General features: G+C 46.3%; 1 protein-coding gene across 4 annotated transcripts in view; it reads right to left on the minus strand.

Moving 5' to 3' along the window:
• The window catches only part of IL21R (interleukin 21 receptor), a 50,775-nt gene that overhangs the window by 6,144 nt on the left and 19,370 nt on the right, over window positions 1-25,261 (minus strand). The window contains exons 1-6 of one of the 4 annotated variants that reach the window (XM_032460585.1): window positions 24,343-24,495; window positions 23,835-23,939; window positions 8,990-9,044; window positions 7,670-7,733; window positions 4,608-4,710; window positions 2,099-2,298 (exon numbers count right to left, since the gene is read on the minus strand). In XM_032460585.1, the coding sequence (XP_032316476.1) occupies window positions 2,099-2,298; window positions 4,608-4,710; window positions 7,670-7,718 (352 nt within the window). In that variant the 5' untranslated portion in view covers window positions 7,719-7,733; window positions 8,990-9,044; window positions 23,835-23,939; window positions 24,343-24,495. Of the gene's footprint in view, window positions 1-2,098; window positions 2,299-4,607; window positions 4,711-7,669; window positions 7,734-8,989; window positions 9,045-23,834; window positions 24,497-25,261 lie in introns of those variants that run through there. The other 3 variants (XM_032460584.1, XM_032460586.1, XM_006186677.3) reach the window with 3 other exon arrangements.

Below are 25,261 nucleotides of genomic sequence, written 5' to 3' on the forward strand. Positions count from 1 at the left end.
ACCCACCCATTCTCCATTTCTGTTCTAAATGATGACACCATTCACTTTTAATTCTAGCTTCCCAAGACATCCTGTTCCCATCTCCCAGACATCTTCTGGAAGGTGCAGGAGCAGAGGTCCAGGCCACACCACCATGGTCTCCTGGGTGCTTCCATTTAAAGGTCAAAGCTTCCAGTTCTGCTCCATCCCAAATTTGTTTTATGAACTTGAGCTGGACACAGGTCATGTGTCTTCATTTTCTCTCTTGTAAAAGGGACCAGTTTCTATCTCACGGGGTGAAAATTCACGGAGACCAACTAAGTAGCAGAAGGAGGTGATTCAGGGGGCTGGGTGGCAGCGCTGTCCAGGTGTGAGAGGAGCGACATCCTTCCCCAGATCCCGCCTCCCCCAGCTCCGTCTGCCACCATCGGACATTCTCCATGTTCCGCTCCGTGACCCTGATGGCCATACGCCCCCCTCTCGGGGATCTCAGCTCGTTGGGACAGAGGTTTTGTTCTCCAAGATAGAGCCAGCACACAGAGGGCCCCCAGGAGATACTAGTCAAACCAACAAATGAACCTTCCAGGGGTTCCAAAAAGGAACTCTGAAGCTGCGTATGACTCAGCACCAACTCAGCACCGTGAGCCGAAGTGGGAGACGGCGCACGCTCAGGAGGCCACAGTGAGGGCATTACTGTCACTGCTCTTTCAGCCATGGGTCCTTGGGGCCAGAAGAGCCCCTCAGCCCTCTCCTCTCTTCCCCAGGTGGGCAGAGGCCAGTCCTCCGCTGCCCTGTACGGCCTGGGCTGGGCAGTGAGAACCAGTCAGGGAGGAGCTGAGGGCATGTCTGCAGAGCCCAGGGTCAGGGACGGGGTCACGGATAGGGGCCGCTCAGCCCAGGGTGGCCCAGGGCCCAGGAGGAGGGAGGGGTCCACGGTGGAGGGGGGGGGTGAGGGAGAATCTGCCTCCTGCCACATCTGGGTGCAGGCCTGGCCTTGGACCCTGGCAGGGAGGGTGGGAGGGAGGGGGCCAGAGAGAGATGCAACTTGAAGCCACACTGCGGGGTGGAGTGACAGTGGTGCGGTCCCTTCTCCTCTGCAGGGGAGGGGGTGGCCTGCTGTCTGCCCAGCTCACTCAGAGGGGCAAGAGGGCGCCCCTGTGCCACAGCTGGATCTGCATGGCTGAGGGAGCACGTGAGCTAGTGTGTGCACGTGTGTGCCTGCGTGTACGGATGCATGAGAGAGTGTGGCAGTTTCTGTGTCTGTGCTGGGGAGACCAAGAGTTGGTGGGACACCGTGCATTTGTCCAAGGCTGTACTTACGAAGGTGTGAGAGAGACTCTGGGTGTATCTGGGCGTGTGTGAAGCTTCATTCACACCCTCTGCAGTACAACACCCACTCAGCAGAATGGTGCAAACCTGGCCCCCAGAGTGTGAATGACAGACACCTTCTCATCCCCTGTCCCCACTGCTGGCAATCTAGGGCCAGAAACTCCCAGACCACAGGGGCTGGGGCTTCCTGAGGAGGGCAGGACTCTCTCAGCAGTCTGTGTTTGCGTGCCTCTGAGCATGGGTCTCTCACCCCCTCCCTGGACATCCCGCTTTGCACACACACCCTAAAAGCTGCCTCCTGGACCCTGCCCTGCCCTGATTCTGGAACCACAGTGATGGCTGCTCCCACCAACCGAGCCCCTCCTGCCCCTGGACTCCTCCCACCTCCAGCCTGGAGGGAAATTCCGGGCCTCACTGGAGCTAATAAATGTGAGAAAACTCAGGGAAGTTTTTCTCTTGGGACCCAGTGCCCCAACTTGTCTCATAATGGGGACAGAATCCCTGAGAGACAGGGTTAAAAGGACCCTCGCTCTACATAGAGGGAACAAGGCCAAGGTCACAGCTAGACAGAGGCTGAGGTCATGGATCCCAGTCCAGCTCCTTTTCATACCTCCGCTGTCTCTCTTTAGTTAGTGCTCAAACCTATTAGCAACTCATCACACCTTAGTAAACGCCAGTGCAACTAAAGAGCAGAACCCTAAGGTGATGTAAGGACACAGGACAGGGCAGCTCTGATGCTGGGGTAGGGAGCCTGTGTACTTCTCAGCTCTGGGACCCAAGGGATACTCACTGCTTTCAGCCAGGACAAAGCTGCCGCACTCCTGGGAATGGTTGCCAGACGGGTCTGTCATGTTGACGCTGAAAATGTCGTCAGCCATGAACTGGACCACATCCATGCGGCACGTGTACTTGGCATGCGTGGCGTTGTGGGTGGATGGGCGGAGGCTGCAGGAGGTGACATCGTCCTCCAGTTCTCCATAGGAGTCTTGCCTTCAAGGACAGAGCAGCTGGTCATGGCTGGAGGCCGGGAGGCTCAATGCACAAGGCCAAGGTCGAAGCCCAGATTCTTGGGTCTGGGAGGGATTTGAGGTAGGGCTACGGGGCACCTGGTCCAACCGCCGTTTTCCCAGGGAATGCACCCCCTCCCCTGAAGCAGCCCTGATGAACTGTGTACAGGGTTGGCTCACACACCTCCAAAGGACCAGGAACTCACTACCTCATTTAGGACAGCAACTCTCAACTTTGCAAATTTGGGCCATTCTTGCCTGGACCAAGCCTAAATTTGTCCCTGCCAGTTCTATCAACTGGATCACTGTCCTACAAGAAGGATGCTAAGCATTTCAGGTCTCCTTCTTGCCCTCCTTCTGTCCAACATCTGCTGAATCCTAATAAGTGCTTGTGCTCAGGGCCAAGATAAGAGCCAAATGAACTTCATCCCGTACTTTGGGTGAACTTCCAGGGAAGGCTGTTGGTATAAGGTTGGAGGGAAATGCTCTGGCTTTTGATCTGCCACTGGGCAGAAACTGGATTTTGAAGTATGTATAGGAGTTCACCAGATACTTACTCCCCTGCCTACATCTTCAAGCTGTGAACATGACCATGCTCCAAGGCTAACACAGATGTGTGAACTCAGTTCCCTGATAAATATTTGCTGGAATAGAAACTTCTGCTGAATAAATGCTCTCCAAACCTCTTGCACAGCCACCAGGGGGACATTTAAAAACTCCCCGTCACCCCCATGCCTAAAAACCCTCAGGTGGTTTCTCACCACCCACACAATAAAAGCTGGCCCCTGCCTACCTCTCACCTTCTTGTTACTCTCCCTCACGCTGGCTCACTCTGCTCCAGCTGTACTGACCTCCTCACTATTCTTCAAAGTCACTAGCCTGTCCCCTACCTCAGGACCTTTGCACGTGCAGTGCCCGCTGCCTGGAATGCCCTTTCCTCAGCTCGCAGGCTGCCTCCTTCTCATCCAGAGAGGCCTGCCCTGACCACCCCAGCTAAAGGAGACCCTCCCTGCATGTCACTTGCTCTCTACCCGACAGTCCTGTTCTTTAGAGCATTCCTTGTTCTCAGAAAGCATCCTGCTGGCTGTTATGTGTTTACTGTTGGTCTCCCCAGCCACTCCCCACTGCAATGTGTCAGCTCCAAGACACGTGGGACCTTGTTGGTCTCGGGCTCTGCTGGGCCCCCCAGTGCCTGCAAGTGTCTGGCAAGAGCTTGATAAGTAAGTGTCTGAATAAATAAGTGAATAAAGAAACTGGTGATGACAGAATGAAAGCCAGCTGTTCTTTATCCTGAGCAGCATATTGACAAAGAGTCTCTCCTTGACCAGATTCAATTCAGGCTGCTCGGAACTCTCACCTCAACTAGGTCCTGACTTTGGGGCTTCCATGCTCTGCCGTGTCTAATTTTAGCAAGAATCCTGCTAAAGCCAGTTTGGTCCGAATCCTCCATCCTCCATATCTGATGGGGACCATCATCCTCCACCCTCCCCCAGGTGATGGCTGGTTTAGCCAGAAGCCCCTCCTCCCTGATGTCGCCTCTTAGTAATTTTCCACCCACTGACCCTCACCCCTGCCCCTGCTCCTTAGCGATCAATACCCAATCTTCCTTGTATTCGGCCTTTAGCTCAATCCCTCTTCCCTACTGCAAAGCCCGTGCAGTGGTCCCTACACCTATCTCGATGGTCTTGAATCAAGTCTGCTTTACCATCCTTTAACAAGGGGCATGAATAATTTTTTTTCTTTCACAATATACACTAATCGGGACCCATGGATTTTGGAGTCAGGCTGCCTGTGTTTGCATCTCAGCTCCACCATTCACTGGCTCTGTGACCTTGGGCAAATGGCATAACCTCTCTGAACCCTAGTGTCCTCATTTGTAAAATAACTGTGAGGCTCAGAAGTGATCATCCATGTGAAGCGTAACAGGATGCCAGTTTCAAAAAATCATGTGGGAGTCTAGTCACCCTGAGGTCTCAAAACCACAGTCAGCCCTGTGCAGGCAAGAGAGTTTGGTCTTTGGGGCTGGACAAAGCTGCCCTGCTTTGACGAGTCTCGCGAGCCCCGGGTGGGCATCTGTAAGATGGGCACGGTGATTTCCAGCTCATGGTCTTTCTTGGGCTGAAATCAAATGCTCTTGGTGAAATGGCTGAGAGAGCCCTCAGGAAGAGGCAGCTTTTATTTTTATTGCTAACCACCTGCCAGGCACACAGTAGGTCCAACACAGTCTGTGGTCTCTGGCGGTCCCGCCCCCATCCCAGCTCTCCAGGGCTACCCTGAGGCCCGGCCACTTACCAGGTGAGGGTGAGCATGTCGGGGTGCACGGTCCATGTCTGCAGGATGCAGGTGACAGTCTGGATATAATCGGTATAGCAGATGAGGTCTGAGCAGCCCCAGGCTGGAGGGTCAGGGAGACAGAGGCCTTGATGAGGTAACTGCAGAGCCCTCACTCCTGTCACCCCCTCACCCCCTCGAGGGCTGGAGGATGAATTGTAGCAGGGCTCCCACAGCTAGGATGAATACGGTGGCCCAAGGGCCATTAACATATAGGCCTCGGGCAAGGGGGGCTTTGCCATGTGACAATTTTTTTTTTGAGCCCCCAGAGTTTCAAAACTTGTTTTGGAGACAGGCCTCTGCTAACGTGAACATCATAAACTCAGTGGGTCCCCCCCCAGCCCTCTCCCCACGAGCCCCGTGTCCAGCCCGCAGGTCAGCATCCCTCCCGGCCAGGCTCCCCCTCCAGGTGGCATGTCCTGAACTCCCCAGACGTCAGGCGAACAGGGGCAGCCCGTGAGAGGGATTCATGAAGTCAGTGAGAGAGGGGCTGTGAGGGTCTCGAAGCCCCGACTGGGACGAGCCATCTGTTCACAGCGGCTGGTCCAAGACAGGACGTGGACCTCAGTGACCTGGCAGCGCTTCGATGGAGCCAGAAACCTTCTGAAAACTGTGAAGCCCTTAACTCCTTCTGCCAAAATGTCTGTGTCATCCTACTGCCCAAACCACCACCACCGCCGCTGCCGCAAGTGACACAGGCATGTTCCCCTCAGGCAATTTTGTTGGACAATTTAATACTCTCCCACCTCCAACATTAATTGGTTCACTTTGTTCTAAAAATAGAGGCATCATCATAATCTACATTTTGTTGAATGTTTGGCGAAAGACATTTAAGAAGTTTTAGTTCGGTTTTGTTTTGTAAGGCCAAGTACCAGCGCTGCTATTTCCCCCTCCTATTTACCAGAAATCTGTTCCCCTTTTACGTAGATTCACTTTTAGTGGCTTTTCCCTATTTTTCCTTGACTAATGAAGATCCAAGGGGCGGTAGGACTGTCTTCCTAGGGCTCAGTCTAGGTCAGAAGCTGGATTCGGAGCCCAGAACACTGTTGCTGGAAACATCCTTTCACCCGTGCCCACAGCCATTTTACAGATGAGAACACTGAGGCTCTGAGGCTGGACCACACCTCCTGTCTCTCTCTTGGTCTGGCTGCTGAGACCCAAGAAAGGCTGAATCGAATCCATGCTAGTTCTACACCTCCACACACGTGGCAGACATTGCTAATCAATCATGGCTCTCTTGCTCCCTTGGGCGTGGCCTCAGCATCCTTCTCACTGCAGCTGAGCGCCCCGGGCAGACACTCCCAAGGGATCTGAGATGTAGCCATGAATCCTGTTCTTGGAGGAAGCTTCCCCCGGGAGGAACACAAGGCCTGTTAGTGGGCACAGAGGGGCTAGTTCAGATACCTTATGGAGAACACAGGATGGTTTTCGGCAGGACCTAAACCCATGTGGCTGTCATCTCCGAGTTTACATCCTGGTTGTTCTCTCTCAGAGTTCCAGAACTTGGCAAGGAGCTGCCATTCCTAGGTAGGCTCGAGGCCATCAAGGGACAGAGTTTGTCCCAAATTTGGAATGAAACTGGGGAGGGGACAGCAGCCCCTGAAGTAGCGTGGAGGGGGCATCAGGAACCAGAGGGAGTGAAAAACCCAGTCATCTGGTCAGGACACTGACCGCTGGGCAGAGACCCCAGGGTTATCACAGGGTGAGGGGGACAGTGAGAGGCATGGAAAGTGGACACATGACTCATGGCTGCTCCAGTCCCTGTTTGTAAGCTGGGGATACTGACCTCTTGGAGGGGTATTTGGATGATATCACACCAGTGCAGACCACGCTGCCTGCACGTGGCACTCTCTGCATAAAAGCAGTTAAGACCGTGGGAGGGTATAGCTAAAGTGGCAGAGTGCATGCTTAGCATACAGAAGGTCCTGGGTTCAATCCCCAGTACCTCCTCTAAAACTTAATAAGTAAACCTAATTAACTCCCCCACCAAAAACGAAAAATTAAAAAAAAAAAAAAGGCAGTCAAGGCCACGGGAATCGGGCAGATTTGGGAACCAATCCCAGCTCCGCCACAGCCCGGCTGTGTGGCCCAGGACCTCTCCCTTATCCACTCTGAGCCTCAGCTTCCTCAACTGAGAACTGGGTGTCACTGCAGCAGGGACCTTGTGGACTGTCGGGAAAAGGGAACGAGGGTGCTCAGCGCCCAGGACACAGCAGGGGCTTGTCATTTGTGCCCCTGGTGGGTGGAGCTGCAGTGGGGGACCTCAAGTCCCTTTAGAGCCAGGACAGTGCACTGACCACTGGTAAAGGGAAAATATAGGAACTCGTTTCTGGAAACATCTGTTTCCTGATGGAGCTATTTGAGGCTCTGGGTCTTTCGGTAAAAACCAGACAGAAATGCAGATGAGTCAGCAGAGCAGTGGCTGAGCGCGCCCCTGACCCCAGTCTGGCCCGCATTCCAGCCTGTGTCCCGCCTCCTCTGGGAAAGCTTCCTGGATCCCTCAGTTCTGACTGTGCCCTCATATCTAACTCCTGGACTTTCCCAGCTCAGGTCTCTAACATCTCTCCCTCTGACTGCAACATCCTCTGGTCCTCTGGGGCTGCCGTCCAAGGCTTCGGCTGCCTTTGTCTCCACGGCCCCGCTCCTGCCCGCTGGGGAACACCAGTGCTGGCTGTGGATCCAGTGGTTGTTGAAAAACACCTCTTACGAGATGAGGAGAAACTGAGGTTAGACCAAAGGCAGGACTTCCTCACTCTGAGGGCTGGGAGCCACCCAAGGCAGAGAGCTGCAGAAAAGAAGGATGAAGTCTCTCATTCCCGCAGCGGGAGGGCTGGGCCACATGGGACACACAGGACCCAGTTCTTGATGATGGAGCTCTCTGGTTGGATGGGTTCTGGGTAATGCAGAGGTGGCGACTGGACCCGTGTCGGCTGCAAGTGGACAGATGCCACTGACTCCGACCCTGTGGCCTTTAGCCCTGTCCTGGCTGCTCCCCACCTGTGGACCATGAAGCAGTCACTTACCTCCCTGGAGCATCAGCAGGAGGAAAGGGGCAGCCCAGCCACACAGCATGCTGCCTCCTGGAGCCTGGAAGAGACACACAGCGAGAGTGTGGGCCCGGGCCTGGGGACCAAGGAACCCTGGACAGCCTCTCTCGGGCCCCCATCCCTCCTTTGGAAGACTTGCCTCAGATTCTGGGATTTGTCTCTGAAAAGCAAGAGTGTCAGGAGCCCATGGGTGTCCCCACAGATTCCCGTCCCTTAGAAGTGGCTGATTCGCCCCTCCGATCCCTCTGCACTTCTCCCACCTTCTCCCTGTGCTTCCCACACAGTCCCAGATGAGAAGGGAGCTCAAAAGGGGAGAAGCTTGCTGCTCCTCCACCCCTGCTAAGCCTGCTGCTGTAGTGTGATGTGTGCACATTTATTCATCTGGACAAGAAAGGAGATGGGGGGTTGGGGAGGGGTGGTTTGGAAAATGGTATTTGACAAGAAGCCAGCTTGAGTGCCCTGTCCCCCAAAACCCCCAGGTCGAGGTTTCCCCAGTGAATTTGCTTCCTACTAAATAACAAATCCAAGATTAGCCCACAAAGGAAACCTCGAGTGAATACCTAAGATGAACTTAGCCTGATCACATGAAGACGACCTGGACTCTCTGATCTGCATGAGGTGGAGAAGAGACCTCTCTGGAGAACAGAGCCAGCCTATCCAGGAAGAGCAGACTCCGGTGCCCTGGGCAGAGGGACAACCCGCAGGCTGGCCCCCAGCTCTCTGTCTGCTTGAGGAGGTACCAGCCAGAGGCCGGTGGGTCCTGGAGCCTTACCCAGACCGACCCCCATGACAGGGGTGTAGCTGGAACTGAAGCGTAGAGGGCCGACCCATGTGGGACCAAGTCACACGCGTGACTCTTTCCAGACACCATCCCTGAGCTCGCGTTCCCCAGATCCTATTCTGGCCCCCTCTGAGCTCCCTAACAGGTCACCAAGCAAGAAGCGGTGAAGGGCACAGAGACGTTCAGCTGTGTGGCTCTGGGCTCATCACTCCCCCTCTCTGAGCCTCGTAAGTAAAGATGGTAAAGCCTGCCTCCAGGATTCTTGTGAGAATTCAGGAAGCCATGTGCAGAATCGCTGGGCCCCCCGCAGGGCCCCTGACGCATACACACAGCTGCAATGCATACAGAACTCAGTGCACCACAGTGGTTCAGACACAGACTTGGGGCCGGCCTGCCTCAGTTCAAATCCCTGCACTGCTGTTTACAGGCTGTGTGACCTTAGGAAGTTTACTTAACCTTTCTGGGTCTCAAGAGTCCTCATTCTGTAAAATGGAGATAATAATAACCATTCCTACCTCATAGGGTCCTTGGGAGAATTAGTCAGTATCTGTAAAGCACTTGGAACAGGGCCTGGAATATAGCAGATGCGATATCAGTGTCTCTTAAAGCAATGAATTTACCATAAAACCAAATACAATGAAATGTAAAAACTAAATACAAGGAAAGCAAAAGACAATCATTAAATTTTTGTGAGATACTATTCCCTGCTTAAGACTCTTAGAAGTTGGAGATCTAGTTTGCCTTTGTTTAAAAGGGGAGATTAAAGAGTCTCACAGAGGTGTTTAAGCCTTACTGGCACCAAACTGAGATTCTCGCCCCCTGCATCATCCGAGGATTGAAAAAAATTTGAAAAGGGTCTAACTCTCGCTAGGGAGTCCAGGGATATTGAACATCATCTAAAATAAGCCATTTGATTCTGGGAAACATCAGTCTTGAATGACAGAGCCTTCTCCTCCTGTTCCCACAGCACTGAGTAGGAACACCTCCCCGTCCCGCTGCCCTCCCTGCACTGAATCCATCCCTTTCTGGGACTTCACACTCAGCTGACTCCCGAGGGGAACAGAAACTTACTGCCCAGAGGCACCCAGACCACCAGGTGTGCTTCCTGAGCGAAGGCCAGAGGTTGCCCTGAGAACCTCCCTGCTTAGGTTGCTCCCGCAGCAGCACCTCATCTCTGCAGCCTCCTACCAAGGAGCGAAGAGTACCTGGTATGGAGTCTGCCAGGTGCCAGCTGTGTGCCCTGGGGCAAGTTCCTGACCTCTCTGATTCTCTGTTTTCTCATCTGAGAAACAGGGGTCATGACTATTGTCAGCACAAAATGCATCACTGTATGGGAAGCACTCCGGTACAATCCTGGATGGGATAGAGCCCTGGAGAGGTGCTTACCCACCAGGCTCTGGTGCCAAGAAATGAATTCTGAGGTTGTGGTCATTTAGACTAAAAGCTGGCCGAATTTCATGAGATTCTGGGGAAGTGGAGAAGATTGGTGGTAGGAAATCAGGTGGAAGCAGGGGCTATGGAGAATACAAAGTGCTTAACTTCAGTCAATAGAGAAATGCAAATTAAAACCACAACGCCATGCTATTTTAATTTCATCAGATTAGCAAAAACTAAACATCTGACAACATCGCATGGGGCTGAGGCCATGGCAACTACTAATGGGAACTCTCATCCACAGCCAGTGGAAATGTAAATTAATCCAGCTGGTCTGGAAAAGAGTCTGGCCTGGTCTAATGAGTGAACAAGCGTTTGCCTTAAACACCAGCAATCTCACTGCACGGCAGACTACTAATGACGCTCTGGCACACGAGTCCGAGAAGCATAGGCAGAAATGTTTATAGCAGCGTTGATTTTAATGAAAAACTGGAAACAACCTAAATATCCATCAGCAAGAGAACGGAAAAATAAACTGCGGTGTAATCACTCAATGTGAAAATGAATCATAGCTTCACACAACAAAGCAAGTGGCTCTTATAAACAAACAGTGGAGCAAAAGAAAAGCAAGTCAGAAAAGAAAACAGGCGTCATAACACCAAGTCACACTTAGCAACCTGTAAAGCAACTCTAGATTTTGTTTGGGTGAATATACGTGTGTCCTGAATATGTAGAGAAATCCAAGGGGGTGAGAAATACCAAACTCTGAATAATGTAGCCAAGGCGGGGAGATGTGGTAAGAAGGGGGTCTTCAGGGTCTCAACAGTTTGGTAAAACTGAGTGAAGCTACCATGGGTGTTATTTATATTTTTCTTTATACCTTTTTGTATGTCTGAACTATTTCATAACATTTTAAATGCAAGTGAATCTTAAGTCTATAAAATAAAATACGAAAGGGGGACTTTCACTTCTGGCTATGATGGAGTAGCTGGTATCCTGCTAACCCTCTTACTAAGAACAACTACTAAGGAGGAGAAAAAAAAATATTAGAAAGCACGAGAAAGCAATCAAGTTAGATACTATTTGAGAGGCCAGGGTGTCAGAGAAAAAGAAAATGTGTTGAAATTCTGCATGCAATTTCCCTTCAAGTAATTTGCCAAGTCATTGCAAATGAGTTATGTTCCAAGAAACCTAGCAGAAAGCATCTGGTAATAGGCTGAAACCTAAGAAGAGATTTTTGTCAGTTTCACAATACTCAGGAAAAAACTGGAGTTTAAAGCCTGGCCAGAAAAAAAAAAAAAAAGGGTCCTGGTACATACCCAGTTATTCAGGAAAGGCTATGCCTTGGGAATAAGAAAAAATTAGAAATAGTTCAGCTTTCACTGCATCAGAATGATCTGCCTATATGCTATATGTTTGCTTATACGTTGCATCTAAAGCCTCTATATTTTTCATACACAATGTTCAGCATTCAGTTAAATTAACAAGACAAACCAGAAAACAGTGCCAAATGACCAAATGCCCAGAGTCAAAAAACAAACCCAGAAACAGACCCATAAGTGATTCAGAAAATGGCCTTATGAGACAGGACTTAGAATACTATGATTAGTCTGTTCAAGAATCCACCAGAAATACAGAATCTATTTAAAAGTAGAAACTCTAGAGCCGAAAAATACAATATTTGAAATCTATAAGTACTTAATAGATTAATTTAACTATAGATTAGAAATTCAGAAAAGGGGATTGGTAAACTGGAAGACTGGTAGAAAATTATCAAATTGAAGCATGCAGAGAAAAATGTTTAAAATACAGAGACAAATACAAAAGAGACATATGAGACACTGTGGAAAGGTCTAACACACATGTATTTGGAGTTAAGAAAAGAGGAGAGAGAACAACTCAGAATCAATAATAGAAATACTGCTTAAAAGTTTTTCAAAACTATCATTGGAACAGATTCAAGAAGTCTACAGCCACACCTCACCCTGACCCCCAAAAAACAAATACAAAGAAAATCACATCTAGGCACATTCTAGAAAAACTATTTTAAAAATTAAAGACAAAAATATACTTAAAAGCCAACTTTGAATGTTATTTCCAGCAAAAATATCCATCAGAAAAAGAAAGCAAGCTCAATATGATAAAAGAATTTACTAAAATCCCACAGTTGACATCACACTTAATGGTGAAAAACTTAAAGCTTTCCCTCTAATGATCAGAAACATGACAAGGATGTCCACTCTCACTGTACTGAAGGTTCTAGCCAAAGCAGTTAGGCAAGAAAAAGAAAGAAATGATATCCAGATTGGAAAGAAAGAAGTAAAGCATTTCTGTTTGCAGATGATATGATCTTGTATATACAATATCCTAAAGAATCCAAACCAAGAAAATAGAATGAAACAAAGCAAACAAACAACCAAATGAAAACTATTAGGACTAATTAGCGAGACTGCAGGCTACAAGATCAATATACAAATTCAATTGTATTTTAATATACTAGGATGAACAACCAAACAAAAAGTATTAGGATTAAATTTAGCAAGATTGCAGGATACAAAATCAATGTACAAAGTCAGCTGTATTTTATTTTATTTATTTATTTTTTCAATAATTTCTCACCTTTTTTTAAATATACTTTTTATTTTTGTGTTATTTAATTATTTTGGTGGCAGGCGGGATTAGGTTTATTTTATTTTTGGAGGAGGTATTAGGGATTGAACCCAGGACTGCTTGCATGCTAAGCATGCGCTCTACCACTTAAGCTATACCCTGCCCCCAAAATCAACTGTTTTTAGTATACCAGGGATGAACAAAATGAACTGTAAAAAGTAAACTCATTTATAATAATATCAGAAAGAATAAAACAGGAATTTAACAAAAGGAGTGCTAGATTGGTACAGTAAAAAATATAAAACATTATTGAAATAATAATAGAAGAGCTAAATAAGTGGAAGGCTATCCCACGTTCATGAATTGGAAGGCTTAATATTGTCAAGATAACTCCCCAAAATGGTATACAGATTTAAAATAATCCCTATCAAAATCCCAGCTGGCTCTTTTACAGAAATTGACAAGTTGATCCTAAAATTCACATCGAGATGTAAGTGGCCAGAAGAAACAAAATAATCCTGAAAAAGAAGAACAAAGTTAGAAGACTTAGACTTCTCAGTTGCAAAACTTATTACAAAGCTACATTCATCTACACAGTGTGGTACTGGCTTATATATAGACATATAGATCAATGGAATCAAATTGAGAGTGCAAGAAGAAGGTCATATATTTATGTTCAATTGATGTTTGACAAGAGTGCCAAGACAATTCATTGGTGGAAAAGAATAGTCTTTAAAATAAATGGTGCTGGGACAACTGGATATCCACATGTAACAGAACGAAATTGGACTTCTATCTCACACCATATATAAAAATCAACTCATTATGGATCAAAGACCTAGTATGAAGAGGTAGAACTATTAAACTCTTAAAATAAAATATAGGTGTAAATCTTTGGAACATTGTATTAGATAATAGTTTCTTAGATGGGACACCAAAAGCACAGAAACCAAAGAAAATAGAAACACTGAACTGTTTCAAATTTTAAAATTTGGTGCTTCAAAAGACACTACCAAGAAAAAGTGAAAAGACAATATATAGAATGGGAAAAATATTTGCAAACCATATATTTGTTAGAGGTCTACTGTTCACCATATATAAAGAACACTTACAATTCAACATCTAAAAGACAACTCAATTTTAGAGTGTGTAAAGATTTGAATAATGACTTCTCCAAGGAGATATACTAATGACCGATAAACACATGAGAAGAAGCTCATCACCATTAGTCATTTGGGAAATGCAAATAAAGGCTGCAGTGTGTTACTACTTCACACCCACTAGATGGCTATTTTTCAAAATGGAAAATAAAAAAATGTAGATGAGGATATAAAGGTTGAACCCTTATACATTGCTGATGAGAGTGGTAAAATGGTGCAGCCACTATGGAAACAATTTTACAGTTTCTCAAAAAGTTAATATAGTGTTATCACATGACCAAACAATTTGACTCTTAGGTATATAATGAAAAGAACTGAAAACCAACGTCCACCAATGTTCATAGCAGCATTTTTCATAAAAGCCCTAAACTGGAAGCAACCAAAATGTTCATCAATTGATGAATGGACAAAAAAAAAAGGTAGGCTATCCACATAATGGAATATTATTCAGCCATAATATGAATCAAGGACTGATACATGTTACAACATGGAAGAACCTTGAACATTTATCTAAAGTAAAGAAGTCAGACACAAAAGCCACATATTGTATGATTTCATGTATATGGAATGTCCAGAATAGGCAAATCCATAGAGACAGAAAGTAGATTAGTGGCTGTCAGGGGCTGGAGCTTTGGAGGGAGGGGGACTGGAGAGTGATTGCTAATAGGTATAGGATTTTTTTTTGGAGGGGGGAGTAATGAAAATGTTCTGTGGTTACATAGTATTGCTCATTGCATAACTTTATGAATATATTAAAAACTACTTAATTGTGCACTTTAAAAGAGTGAATTTTATGGTATGTGAATTAGATCTTAATTACAATTTTTTTTAGTGAAGGCAAAATAAAGATTTTTTTCAGACATCCACCCAAAAAGTGCTGAGAGAATCTGTCACTTGCAGACTGCGTCAAAAGACACAATAAAGTGAATTCTGGGGGCAAAAGGAAAACAATCCCAGATAGGAGGCAATCTACTGTAGGAAGATATGAAGAACAATAGAGAGTATTATAAACATAAAAAATTAGTTGCTGAAAATAATAATGTCTTATGAAGTTTAAATTATATGCAAAGTTAAAATAAATCACCATGATACCTCAAAGACAAGAAAGAGTGAATAAAGTTAAAGGTCACTGTATTGTCTGGGAAGCGATAAAAGTACTAATATAAGGTAGACTCCAAAAAAATCAAGTATGCATGTTGTAATCTCTAAGATAAGCTCTAAAAGAATTAGAAAAGGAAGTATAGCAAACTAATAGATGGCAATAATTTTTAAAACTTTACTCATCTAAAAAATCGGACAAAAGGAAAACAAATAGATGGTAGACATAACCCCAAACACATGAATACTTTATTAAATGTGTGTGTATATATATATGCACACACACACACACAATGGAATACTACTCAGCTATAAAAAAAAATAAAATAATGCCATTTGCAGCAACATGCATGGACCTGGAGATCATCACACTAAGTGAAGTAAGCCAGAAAGAGAAAGAAAAATACCATATGATACCATATGGAATTTTTAAAAAAGGGATATAAATGAACTTATTTACAAAACAGAGACAGACTCACAGATATTGAAAACTTATGTTTACCAGGGGGAAAAGGGGTGGGAAGGAATAAATTGGGAGTTTGGGATTTGCAGATACCAAGTATTATATATATAAAATAGATAAACAACAAGGTCCTACTATATAGAACAGGGAACTATATTCAATACCTTGTAATGGCCTATAATGAAAAAGAATATATATATATTTGAATCATACACCAGAAGTTAACACATTGTAAACCAACTATACTTCAATAAAAAAGGGTCCAATACCTGCATCTAATAGCATATTCAGCCACTAAAAAATGTAAATGAACTAAAAACTGGAATTAAAGACATAACCTTGAAATGAATACTTTACATGAAAAGAAAGTAAAATTATAGTTTAATCTCTCTCATAAATATGCATACAAAAATTCTAAACAAAATATTCACAAATCAAATCTGATGATACATACAAAAGTAAATAATACATCATTATCACATGAGGTTTATTCCAAGAATACAAGGGTATGTATTATATCTGAAAACAAGTAATCTATTTTACCACATTAATGGAATAGAGAAGAAATTTTATATATGATAATTTAATATGTTCAGAAAACACATTTAATAAATTGTAACACTCATTTATAATTTTTGAAACACCCTCAGAAAACCAGAAATAGAAGGAATCTTCTTAATCTGATAAGGAGCGCGTGCACACACACAGACACACACACACACACACTATAACAGTTAACATGATCCTTAATGTCAAATACTGAACACTTCATCCTTGAGGGCAGGAAAAAGACAAGCATGTCTTTTACTAGAGGTCCTAGTCAATGCCATAAGGCAAGAAAAATAAATAAATGTATAAATAGAAAGCTATAAGGATTGGAATGATGTAAGACTGAATATCTAGAAAAGTCCAGATTTTTAACAGATAAACATTAGACAGTAAATGTTAAACAAAGCCACTGAATATGAGACTATCAATATAATAAAATGTATTTCTAAAGATCAACAAAGTTGACAAATCTTTAGCTAAACTAAGAAAAAAGAGAGAAGATTCAAATAACTAAAATCAGAAAAGAAAGATGAGACATTACAACTGATGCCACCGAAGTAAAATGGATTACAAGATACAGCTATGAATAACTATACACCAACAAACTCGATAATGTAGAAGAAATGGATAAATTCCTAGAAACATACAACCTACCAAGACTGAATTACAAAGAAACAGAAAACATATAACTAGATTGCAAAAGCAACAAAAGCAAAGATAGAAAAGTAAAATTACATCATACTAAACAGCATCCTTCGAGTTGAAGGAAACCATCAACAAAATGAAAAGGCAACCTACTGAGTGGGAGGAAATATTTGCAAATCATATATTTGATAAGGGACTAATACACAAAATACATAAAGAAGTCACACAATCTAATTGTAAAATGAGCAGAAGATCTAAATAGAGATTTTTCCAAGGAGAACGTACAGATGGCCAACAGGTATATGAAAAAGTGCTCAACATCATTAATCATCATGGAATTGCAAATCAAAATCACAATGAGATTTCACCTCACACATATCAGAATAGCTATTATCAAAAAGACAAGAGATAACAAACGTTGGTGAGGATATGAAGAAAGGGAACACTTGTGCACTGTTGGTTGGAATGTATTTGGTGCAGCCACTATGGAAAACAGTATGGAGGTTCCTCAAAAAATTAAAAATAGAACTACCATATGATCCAGTAATTCCACTTCTGGGTATTTACTTGATGGGAATGAAATCACTGTCTTGAAAAGATATCTGCATTGCCATGATCATTACAGCATTATTTACAATAACCAAGACATGGAAATAACCTAAGTGTCCTTTAATAGATGAATGGATGAAGATGACGTGGTGTATATATACAGCAGAATAATATTCATCCATAAAACATAATGAACTCTTGCCATTTGTGACAACATGGATAGACTTCAAGAGTATTATGCTAAGTGAAATAAGTCAGACAGAGAATGACAAACACTGTGTGATCTCTCTTATAAGAGGAATCTAAAAAAATATTAAGTTCCTGGATACAGAGAACTGGTTGATGGTTGCCAGAAGAAGTGTGGGAGTGGGAGGAATATGTGAAGGGGGTCAAGAGGTAAAAAGAAAAAAATATATGGTGCATTACTGAGCAAAAACAACAACAAAAAGGAAGCAAAAAAATATTTTTTTAATGTATGTGCTTGCAATGCATAAGCCCTGAGGGTCTTGCTCAGAGTAGTTAAATTTCATGAACAGACTATTACTCCATAAATTACAATGTTACACCAACACTGAATATTGCATTTTTTCTAGCTTTGTCTATGTCTTTTTGTTCAAGAAGTATGTCAAAAATATCCAAACACATGCTTTCAGCAATTTTATAAAGACAGTAATGTCATAGAAACTAAAATATGCTGACACTTGAATACACTGCATCTTCTTTAATGATAATAACACAGTTTTTAAAAATACTCACTTGGAACTTTATATCACCATCTTTGAAACTAGGGAGAATTCAAAGTCATAAAATAAACTATCAATTATAGAGAAGAAATTAATCTTAAATAGCAATGTATGACTCTGGTTTAAAAAAATAGAAATGTTATATTAAGGAACTTTGTAGAAATCAACTGACATGTGATTCAATGTCAACATTCAAATGCTAATTTTGACCTTGAAACTTTGTTTCATTTTAAGAAATTATAAGCCACACTGCAAAATTTATGTACTATTTTCCTTATTAAAAAATTTTTTTAAGTATAGAAAAGTAGAATGTATGGTAAAAAATCATGCTTCTTATGTCCTGGTATCTTCCCAGATTGCTTATCAAGAGGAAAATAAATACTTGCACAATTATCTTATGCATAAGTCTAAAATCTGTAAAAATATGCACCAGGCAATAACTGATTAATATACTGAGGTGTCCGATAAATTGCCAAAAGTTGATGGAGATATCTTGGTTGATGGAGTATATTATCTTAATTAAATTGGGATATTTCTTATTGGTCTCAGTATAAAAGGGACAATAGGTCATCTTATGATTCTATTTTTCCCTCCAGTGGAAGTATCTTTTGAATTTAGAAAATTTTTCAATTATAAAAGACACTAACAAAACGGAAATTGAGAAAAAAAAGAGAATAGAAAAGAAACTGAAATGGGAGATTATATCTATATATAGTTTTTTATATAATTATATATTGTATTTTTACATAGTTACATATAATATGTAAAATTATGTATATAATGATATGTTTATATATATATATATATATATATATATGTGTGTGTGTGTGTGTGTGTGTGTCCAAGATAAAGTGCTCCTACAAAACAATTATAAAAACACAGAATTCAATTTTTTTTTAAATGGACAAAATCTTAAGCAGACACGTCACAAAAGGCATCCAAATGGCCAAGAAGCATATTAAAAGGTGCTCAAAATCATTACTTGTCAAAGAAATGCAAATTCATATCCCAATATGACAGCACTACTCATACTCATCAACCCAGAATGGCTAAAGTGGAAAACGCTGACAATTCCAGTGCTAAAAAAGGAGACGAAGGAATCAGAACTCTCAATCCCTGCTCAGTTTTCTGGCAGGAGTGTGAGTTGGAGCAACCCCTGGGGAAAACTTTTGCTGATCAGGAGGCCCAACAATTCCACCTGCAGGTTAAGCACCAAAGAACAGTGCGTACCCATGTATGCAAGCAGACACACGTGTGCTGGGGCGCTCACCGCAGCGTTATTTACAAACTCCTCAAACTGGAATGAACCCAAGTTCTTGGTTTTCCTGTATCTCCTTTCCCACACTGATGATTCAGGAATGAGATTTGTTCAGCTCAAGCCGGTCATCCTGTCCGATGTGACCCAGGTGGGGATTGGGGCTTGAAAGTGAAAGGCGAGGGGTGTGGTAAAAGTACAATGGCCCGTTTCCCACGAGGACCAAGAGAGTGAAGAGGGACTCCCCAGAAATGCCAGAAACAAGAGCCCACAGGTCACCAGAAGGGGAAGTGTCAAGACTGAGGGACTTCCCAAGAGGGAACACAGAAGAAAGGGCTCCTAGTTTATCCCTGGTCTCCAAGGACTTCTGCCCACCTGCTCTCCTCCTGGCCTCCTCCCTGACCTCCCTGCCTCCAGCTGTGGCCCCTCCAACTCTCTTTCTGTGGCTCCCCATTGCCCATCAGAGAAAACCCCCAATTCCTTAGCCCAGCATTCAAAGCATGTCCGGATCTGCTCCCTGACATTCCCTCTGCCCCCTAGTCTTCACCCCGGAGTCCAGGTGCTCTGATCCCCAACGGCGTCACAACATCCCCATTCATCTGGCTTCCACGCCTTCACACGTGCAGTTTCAACCACCAGAACCTTCCACTCTCCCTGACTGATGATCAGCCCTCCTACTCAGCCTTCAAAATCCAGTTTAAATGTCATCTCCTTTGTAATTCTTTGACCTCTCCAAGGAAGGCATATGAGTCACTCCTTCCTCTGGGGTCCCTCCTTCCACCAGAGCACACAGCTCACAATGTTTTTTAGCAACAGTCTTGGCAATTTCTAGATGGGAACCATGTGCTTCTTGGTTACTGCTGAATGGCAGTGGCTAATCAGTGCCTGACACACAGTAGGTGCTCAAAGCACTGGTTACATGAGTGACTAAATGCAAGAAAATGCTTTCAATCATGACGGATCTTGAAGCTTACTCTCAATATTGAAATCCATGTAGACCATACACTCCAAACTTAAATCTTCCTCTTTTTGATTCCTTTCTTAAACTCAGTGCATTGAGGATCTTTACATACTTGATAAGGATAAGAGCTCCAAAGCCCCGACTTCTTTTCCCCACCTCAGGACCTTTGCACATGCCATTCTGTCTGCCTAGAACACTCCTCCCACCCTCCATGCTTCCTTGCTTTCTTATCCTGCCGTTTCAGCTACAATGTTGCTTCCTCAAGGAGGCAATCCACTCTGTCTGAAATGGGTGTCCCCTGAGGTTCTCCAGGTCACATACCCCTGCTTGCCCCCTTCTTGGCAATTGTAATATTAAGATTTGCTTAGTAAATGTTTCTGTTTTTGTGTTTATGACCTGTCTCCAACCTGAAGCATAAGCTCCGAAAGGGTGGGAAATTTACCTATTTGGTTCACTAGGGCATCCCTAATGCATAGAATAGGACTCAGAATACAATAAATGCTTAACAAGTAGCTGAAGAAGAAGACTGAATGAATGGAAGAGGCTACAAATTGCTGTTTCCAGTCAAACAAGGAGCAGGCCCTGAGGCAGCCCCCAAGAGGCCTTGGTTTCTCCATCAACTTTGTCTCTGTCCCAGGAACTTCCCCCTACCCAAGTGATCATGACTGTGGTCATCAGATTAGTAGCAAATTTTCACAGAGGGACAGTGGGTTGCCCAGGGTCACACGGAGAATTCTTACCTAAGCAGGGCTCTCGGACTGGGGAAGAAGCAGCCTGGTGGCCCTGGATCAGGAAGGAGGCTCTGCCACTCTTAGTGGGACCTCAGGCACATCTATTTTCTTCTCTGAGTCTCAGTTTCCTCATCTGTAGGCTAGGGGCAGGGGCCCTGGCCTGGCTGAAGGAGTGAGGCAGGCACCAGGTACACTGGAGGTTTGTGAGTAATGTGCACTTGCCACACCTCCCTCAAGACAATTTAAGTGGGGTCTGTGAGGACCAGCAGTCTAGGGCCCTTTTGCAGGTGTCCTGACCATCCGGGGGCCCTCAGAGGGGCCTCTGCCCACACCCCGGGGAATATTCTCAGGTTGTTTCAGAAGTTCCAAGTTTACTCAGAGCTCTCATTTGAGCTGTCGTAAAAAGTCCCTTTGGCCGAGTGCCAGGGCTGGGAGTGGAGGCGGTGGCACCTGTGAGCCAGGAGGTGGGGTTGGGGCTCCTTCCAGCTCCCCCTTTCCCCGGCCCCTCAGAGCTGGGGTGCACCCCAGGGCAGGGAAGGGAGCAGTGTGTGAGGAAGGGGCTGTGATGGGGGGACGATCCCCCTCCTTGAAGAATTATTTATTCCCCTGTCTTCATGGCTTTCTTCCCTCTGCTTGTAAATGACTCCCTGGGTGACCCTAGAGATGCTCACCCGGCTTGGCACCTCAGTTCCCCTATCTGTGAAAGGGGGGAGTAGACTCATCAGAAGAACTGTCATTTATTGAAGGTTTCGTATAGGCCAGAAGCTACACCAGGTGTTCTGGGTGATAACGAGACAATTATTACCAGCGATGCTTAAAGTAAAACATAATAGCTTCTATTTATCGTGAGCCACTGCTAAGCTCTCTCCCCTTGTAATGGCACTGGCTCTGTGTGTGCACCACTGAAAACCCAGGACCTAGGACAGTGCTCAGTAAAAACATGTCGAATAAAACCTCAACCTGAGATAGGCATTCTTATTTCCATATCAGAGATAAGGAAACTGAAGGTTCAGAAAAGTTAAGTGACTTACTCCAGGTCACAGAGGTACTGAGGGATGGAGCTGGGACTCAAACCTCGGTCTGGCTGTTTCCAAAGCCCCAGATCACAATTGGTAGGCTTTGGTGAGCCAGATCCAGCGCCGCCACAGCATCCACCCCACCCTACCCCGCCCCTCCCATCCCCCCAACCCCCACCATCTGACAGCAGAGACCTCCCAGCTGTGTGGAGAAGCCAAGCCATCATTCTGGCCTGCCTGGGGTTCTGCAAGCACTGGCTCCCCTTGCTGGGAGGAAGGATGCCCTTTCTTCCTTCTTCTCATTCATTTATCAGGTACCAGGGAGGTACTGATGCTGTGGAGAAGTTGGTCCCTCCCAAAACTTCTGGTGGCCTGCCCTTCTCATTCCCATCTTCTCTTGAACTGGCCCTCTCCTCCAGCAAGCCCCCTCCCTCTGCCCACAAGTCCCTTTGGGCTCCAATCCCCACCTCTAGGCCCATTTTCTTCCTTGTTAGGCAGGTAGGAGCCAGCACTACCTGGGGCTCAGCCTCTTATTCCCCTCACCTCTCCCAGCCCAGGGTCTCGGCCACCTCCTAACATTAAGGGCTCTTAGTTTCCTCCACTGCAGAGCTGTGAGGACCCAGACTCCCTGCCAGGTGTGGGGCAGGCAGGACCAGGGCTTCTGCTGAACCCACCACAGGGAACAGGAGATTGGGGCTCCCCCTCTGGGGTCTGCCCAGCCCCCTTGATCAGAAAGTGCCCAAGGACTACAACTCTTGGTTTTATGTTATCCTGATCAGTAGGCTGTCACCTTGAAGGTCCAAACCCAATTCTGCCTTTTACAGTCATACTTGACCTGGGGCAAGCTTCTCCCACTGAGCCTCAGTCTCCTCATCTGTAAAATGGGCTGAATGAGGCCATCAGCCTTACCTGGTGTTGTGAGGATTATGGGAGAACTTCAAGCACCTGTTACATGCTCAACGCAGGTGCCCCAGACCCCAGGGGCCTCAGAGAGGCAGGACTGTGGGTTCCCAAGCATGTCCCTGCACTTTCTACCATTCTTGGAAACTGGCCTTTCTCCTTTGTGGGCTCCAGGCTCTTCATGATGCAAATTCCCTTCCCAGGCAAGCCTCCAGACAGCAGCTTTTAGATTTTCATGCCCTCAAACCCTCACAACCAGCCCTATGAGGATGGAGTTGCCCTTGTCCCCATTTTACAGATGAGAAGACCAAGGTTCCACGAGGCTAGAAGAAGCAGAGAAACTGGCTCAAGTTCATCCAGCCATGAAGCCGCATGGCTGGATTTTGAACCTAGGTTTTCCCCACTCTACCATGTGCTTCTAAAACCCCCACACTTTCCCCCAGGGGAACACAGATGTCCTCCTAGGAGCAGCCCCTGACTTTTTAATGATCCCCACCCCTCCTGCCCTGAGTCCTCTACATCCTAAGTTCCCCTCCAGGCATTTACTCATCCACTTCTCTGCCAGGAGTGTGTCTGCCTGTTCCTACCTTCCCCAATTTTTCTCAAGTAAAAATTCAACCCATCCTTCAAGGTTCAGCATCCCCAAGTCTCCTCACTCCCCTCTCCTCCGCACACCCAGAACCCATTCACCTCTCTAGCCATCAACCCATCCCCTATGTTCTCCTGAGATGAGGAGACAGTCTGTGCAGGTCAGGACCAGCCTCCAAGTCACCTGCCCACCCTGCTACGTACTGGTTGAGTCACCTTGGGAAAATCACTCTACCTCTCAGAGCCTCAGTTTTCATCTGTGAAATGGGCACACCAAGCCATTTTGAAGAATGTAGACAAAATAAAGGACATAAAACACAGAACCTGGCACAAAGTCAATCCCTCCTCTCTCCCCCAAACCGGCCCCATCACACTCGTGCCCACCTCTGCCCTGCTCAGCTGCCCAGAACCACAGTGAATGTCACATCATGTTCGGTCTGGAACCAGCTCTCCCCACCTCCCCACCTAGCCCCTGCCTTTTGGGAGGCTGATTTCCACAAGCTCAGGGGGCCATGTCAGCCATGCCCCTGCCTCCGTGTCCCCAGGGCCTCTAGCAGACTGACAGTAAGGCACGCCAGTCCTCCTGAGCTGGGCTGAACAAGAGACTCCAGCCCAATTCTGCTGCCTCATTGACTCCAGCTGTGATGAGGGCACAGGACCCTTCCATGTCCTCCCCCTCCCCTCCCCCACCCCAGAACAGGGACTGGAGGCAAGTTACCTGCTTTCTACTTCTCCCTCAGAAATCCATTGTGTGTGCTCAGGGCAATCCAGTGGGCTCCCACGAGTGGCAGCTCTGCTCAGCGTGGGAGTGGGAAATGGGGGTCTGGGAGAACAGGCAGGGGTTTGAGATGGGAAGCCACAACCTGCCCGGAGTCCCCCCGACCAACGGCACAGGAGCTGTCAACCAGACGGACGGCAGTTGCGTTCCCCGTCGGCAGGCTACGCAGAGGCAACGATCAGTCACATCCCAAAGAGGTCACACACTGCCAGAAGACAGAGTGTAGGGGCAGGGACCGATCCGCTGCACCAGGGATGGACAGACAGCAGACAAGTGCTGCTCAGGCAGGCAGACAGAGAGAAGTCAAGCAAACAGGCAGCTGTCCAGCCAGTCAGATAGACAGATAGACAGGCAGGCAGGCAGGCAGGCAGGTAGGCAGGCAGGCAGGCAGCCCTGTGGCTGTCAGTCACACTAAGGGAGAAGCAAGCAGACAGTTGGACCCCGAGACCATCGGTCACTCGGCAGAGACGCCAGTGGATCTGCCAGAGGCGGTGCCTGCCATCCCTGCCCCACCGCGTGCGCAGGGTGGGGAGGAAGAGGAGGATGTGGTGAGCCGCTCCCGCAGGCCCCGCCCACAGGGCCGCGACTCCTCCCCCGGGGAGTGAGAAAGCGGTGGGAGGCGGCCCGGCCCCGCGGCAAGGCTCACTGCCCTCCAAAGGTCGCCTGCTAGGAAGGCATTTGGGGCCACCAGGGTGACGTCGGCCTCCTGCGGACGGGTGACATCGCCCCCACAGGCCTCACGGTCGACCTTTAAAGGCAGGCAGGACGGCCGGGAGCCATCGCTTCTCACAGATGTGGAAACTGTGGCTCCGAGGAGTGCAAGAGGGGACATAACTGGACCCTGGAGGCTCCCGGGGGTCCTGAGAGTCCAGCTCTCGGCTCAGAGAGAAGCATGAAAGCCTGGAGACCTGCCCAAGGTCTTGTGGAGAGGCGGTGGCCCCAACCACACCACAGCCCCTCTTCCAGAGTTTGCAAGCTGGCCCTTTTCACTCATGCACACTGCCTTGCCTGGGCCCGCAAGGGTCTTAATTTGCGACCCCTCCCAGACTCTCTGCCCCTGTTTCCTTTGAATCCAGCTTCCTGCTGCAAGGCTGCAGGGAGCAGGAGACTCTCTTCCAACCCTGGAGAAGACAATCCCTTGGGCATGTCACTTCACCCTTCTGAAATGCCTCGCTTCGCCCATCTGCCAAATGGGAACACTTAATCTAAAAATATATATATACAAATTTTATTTACAAACGAAAAATAGACTCATAGATATAGAAAACAAACTGTGGTTACCAGAGGGGAACAGGTAGGAGGGAGGGATAGATTAGGAGCTTGGGATTAACAGATACACACTACTATATATAAAACAGATAAACAAC

The sequence above is a fragment of the Camelus ferus genome, chromosome 18 (assembly GCF_009834535.1).
Source record: "Camelus ferus isolate YT-003-E chromosome 18, BCGSAC_Cfer_1.0, whole genome shotgun sequence".
Lineage (NCBI taxonomy): Eukaryota > Metazoa > Chordata > Mammalia > Artiodactyla > Camelidae > Camelus > Camelus ferus.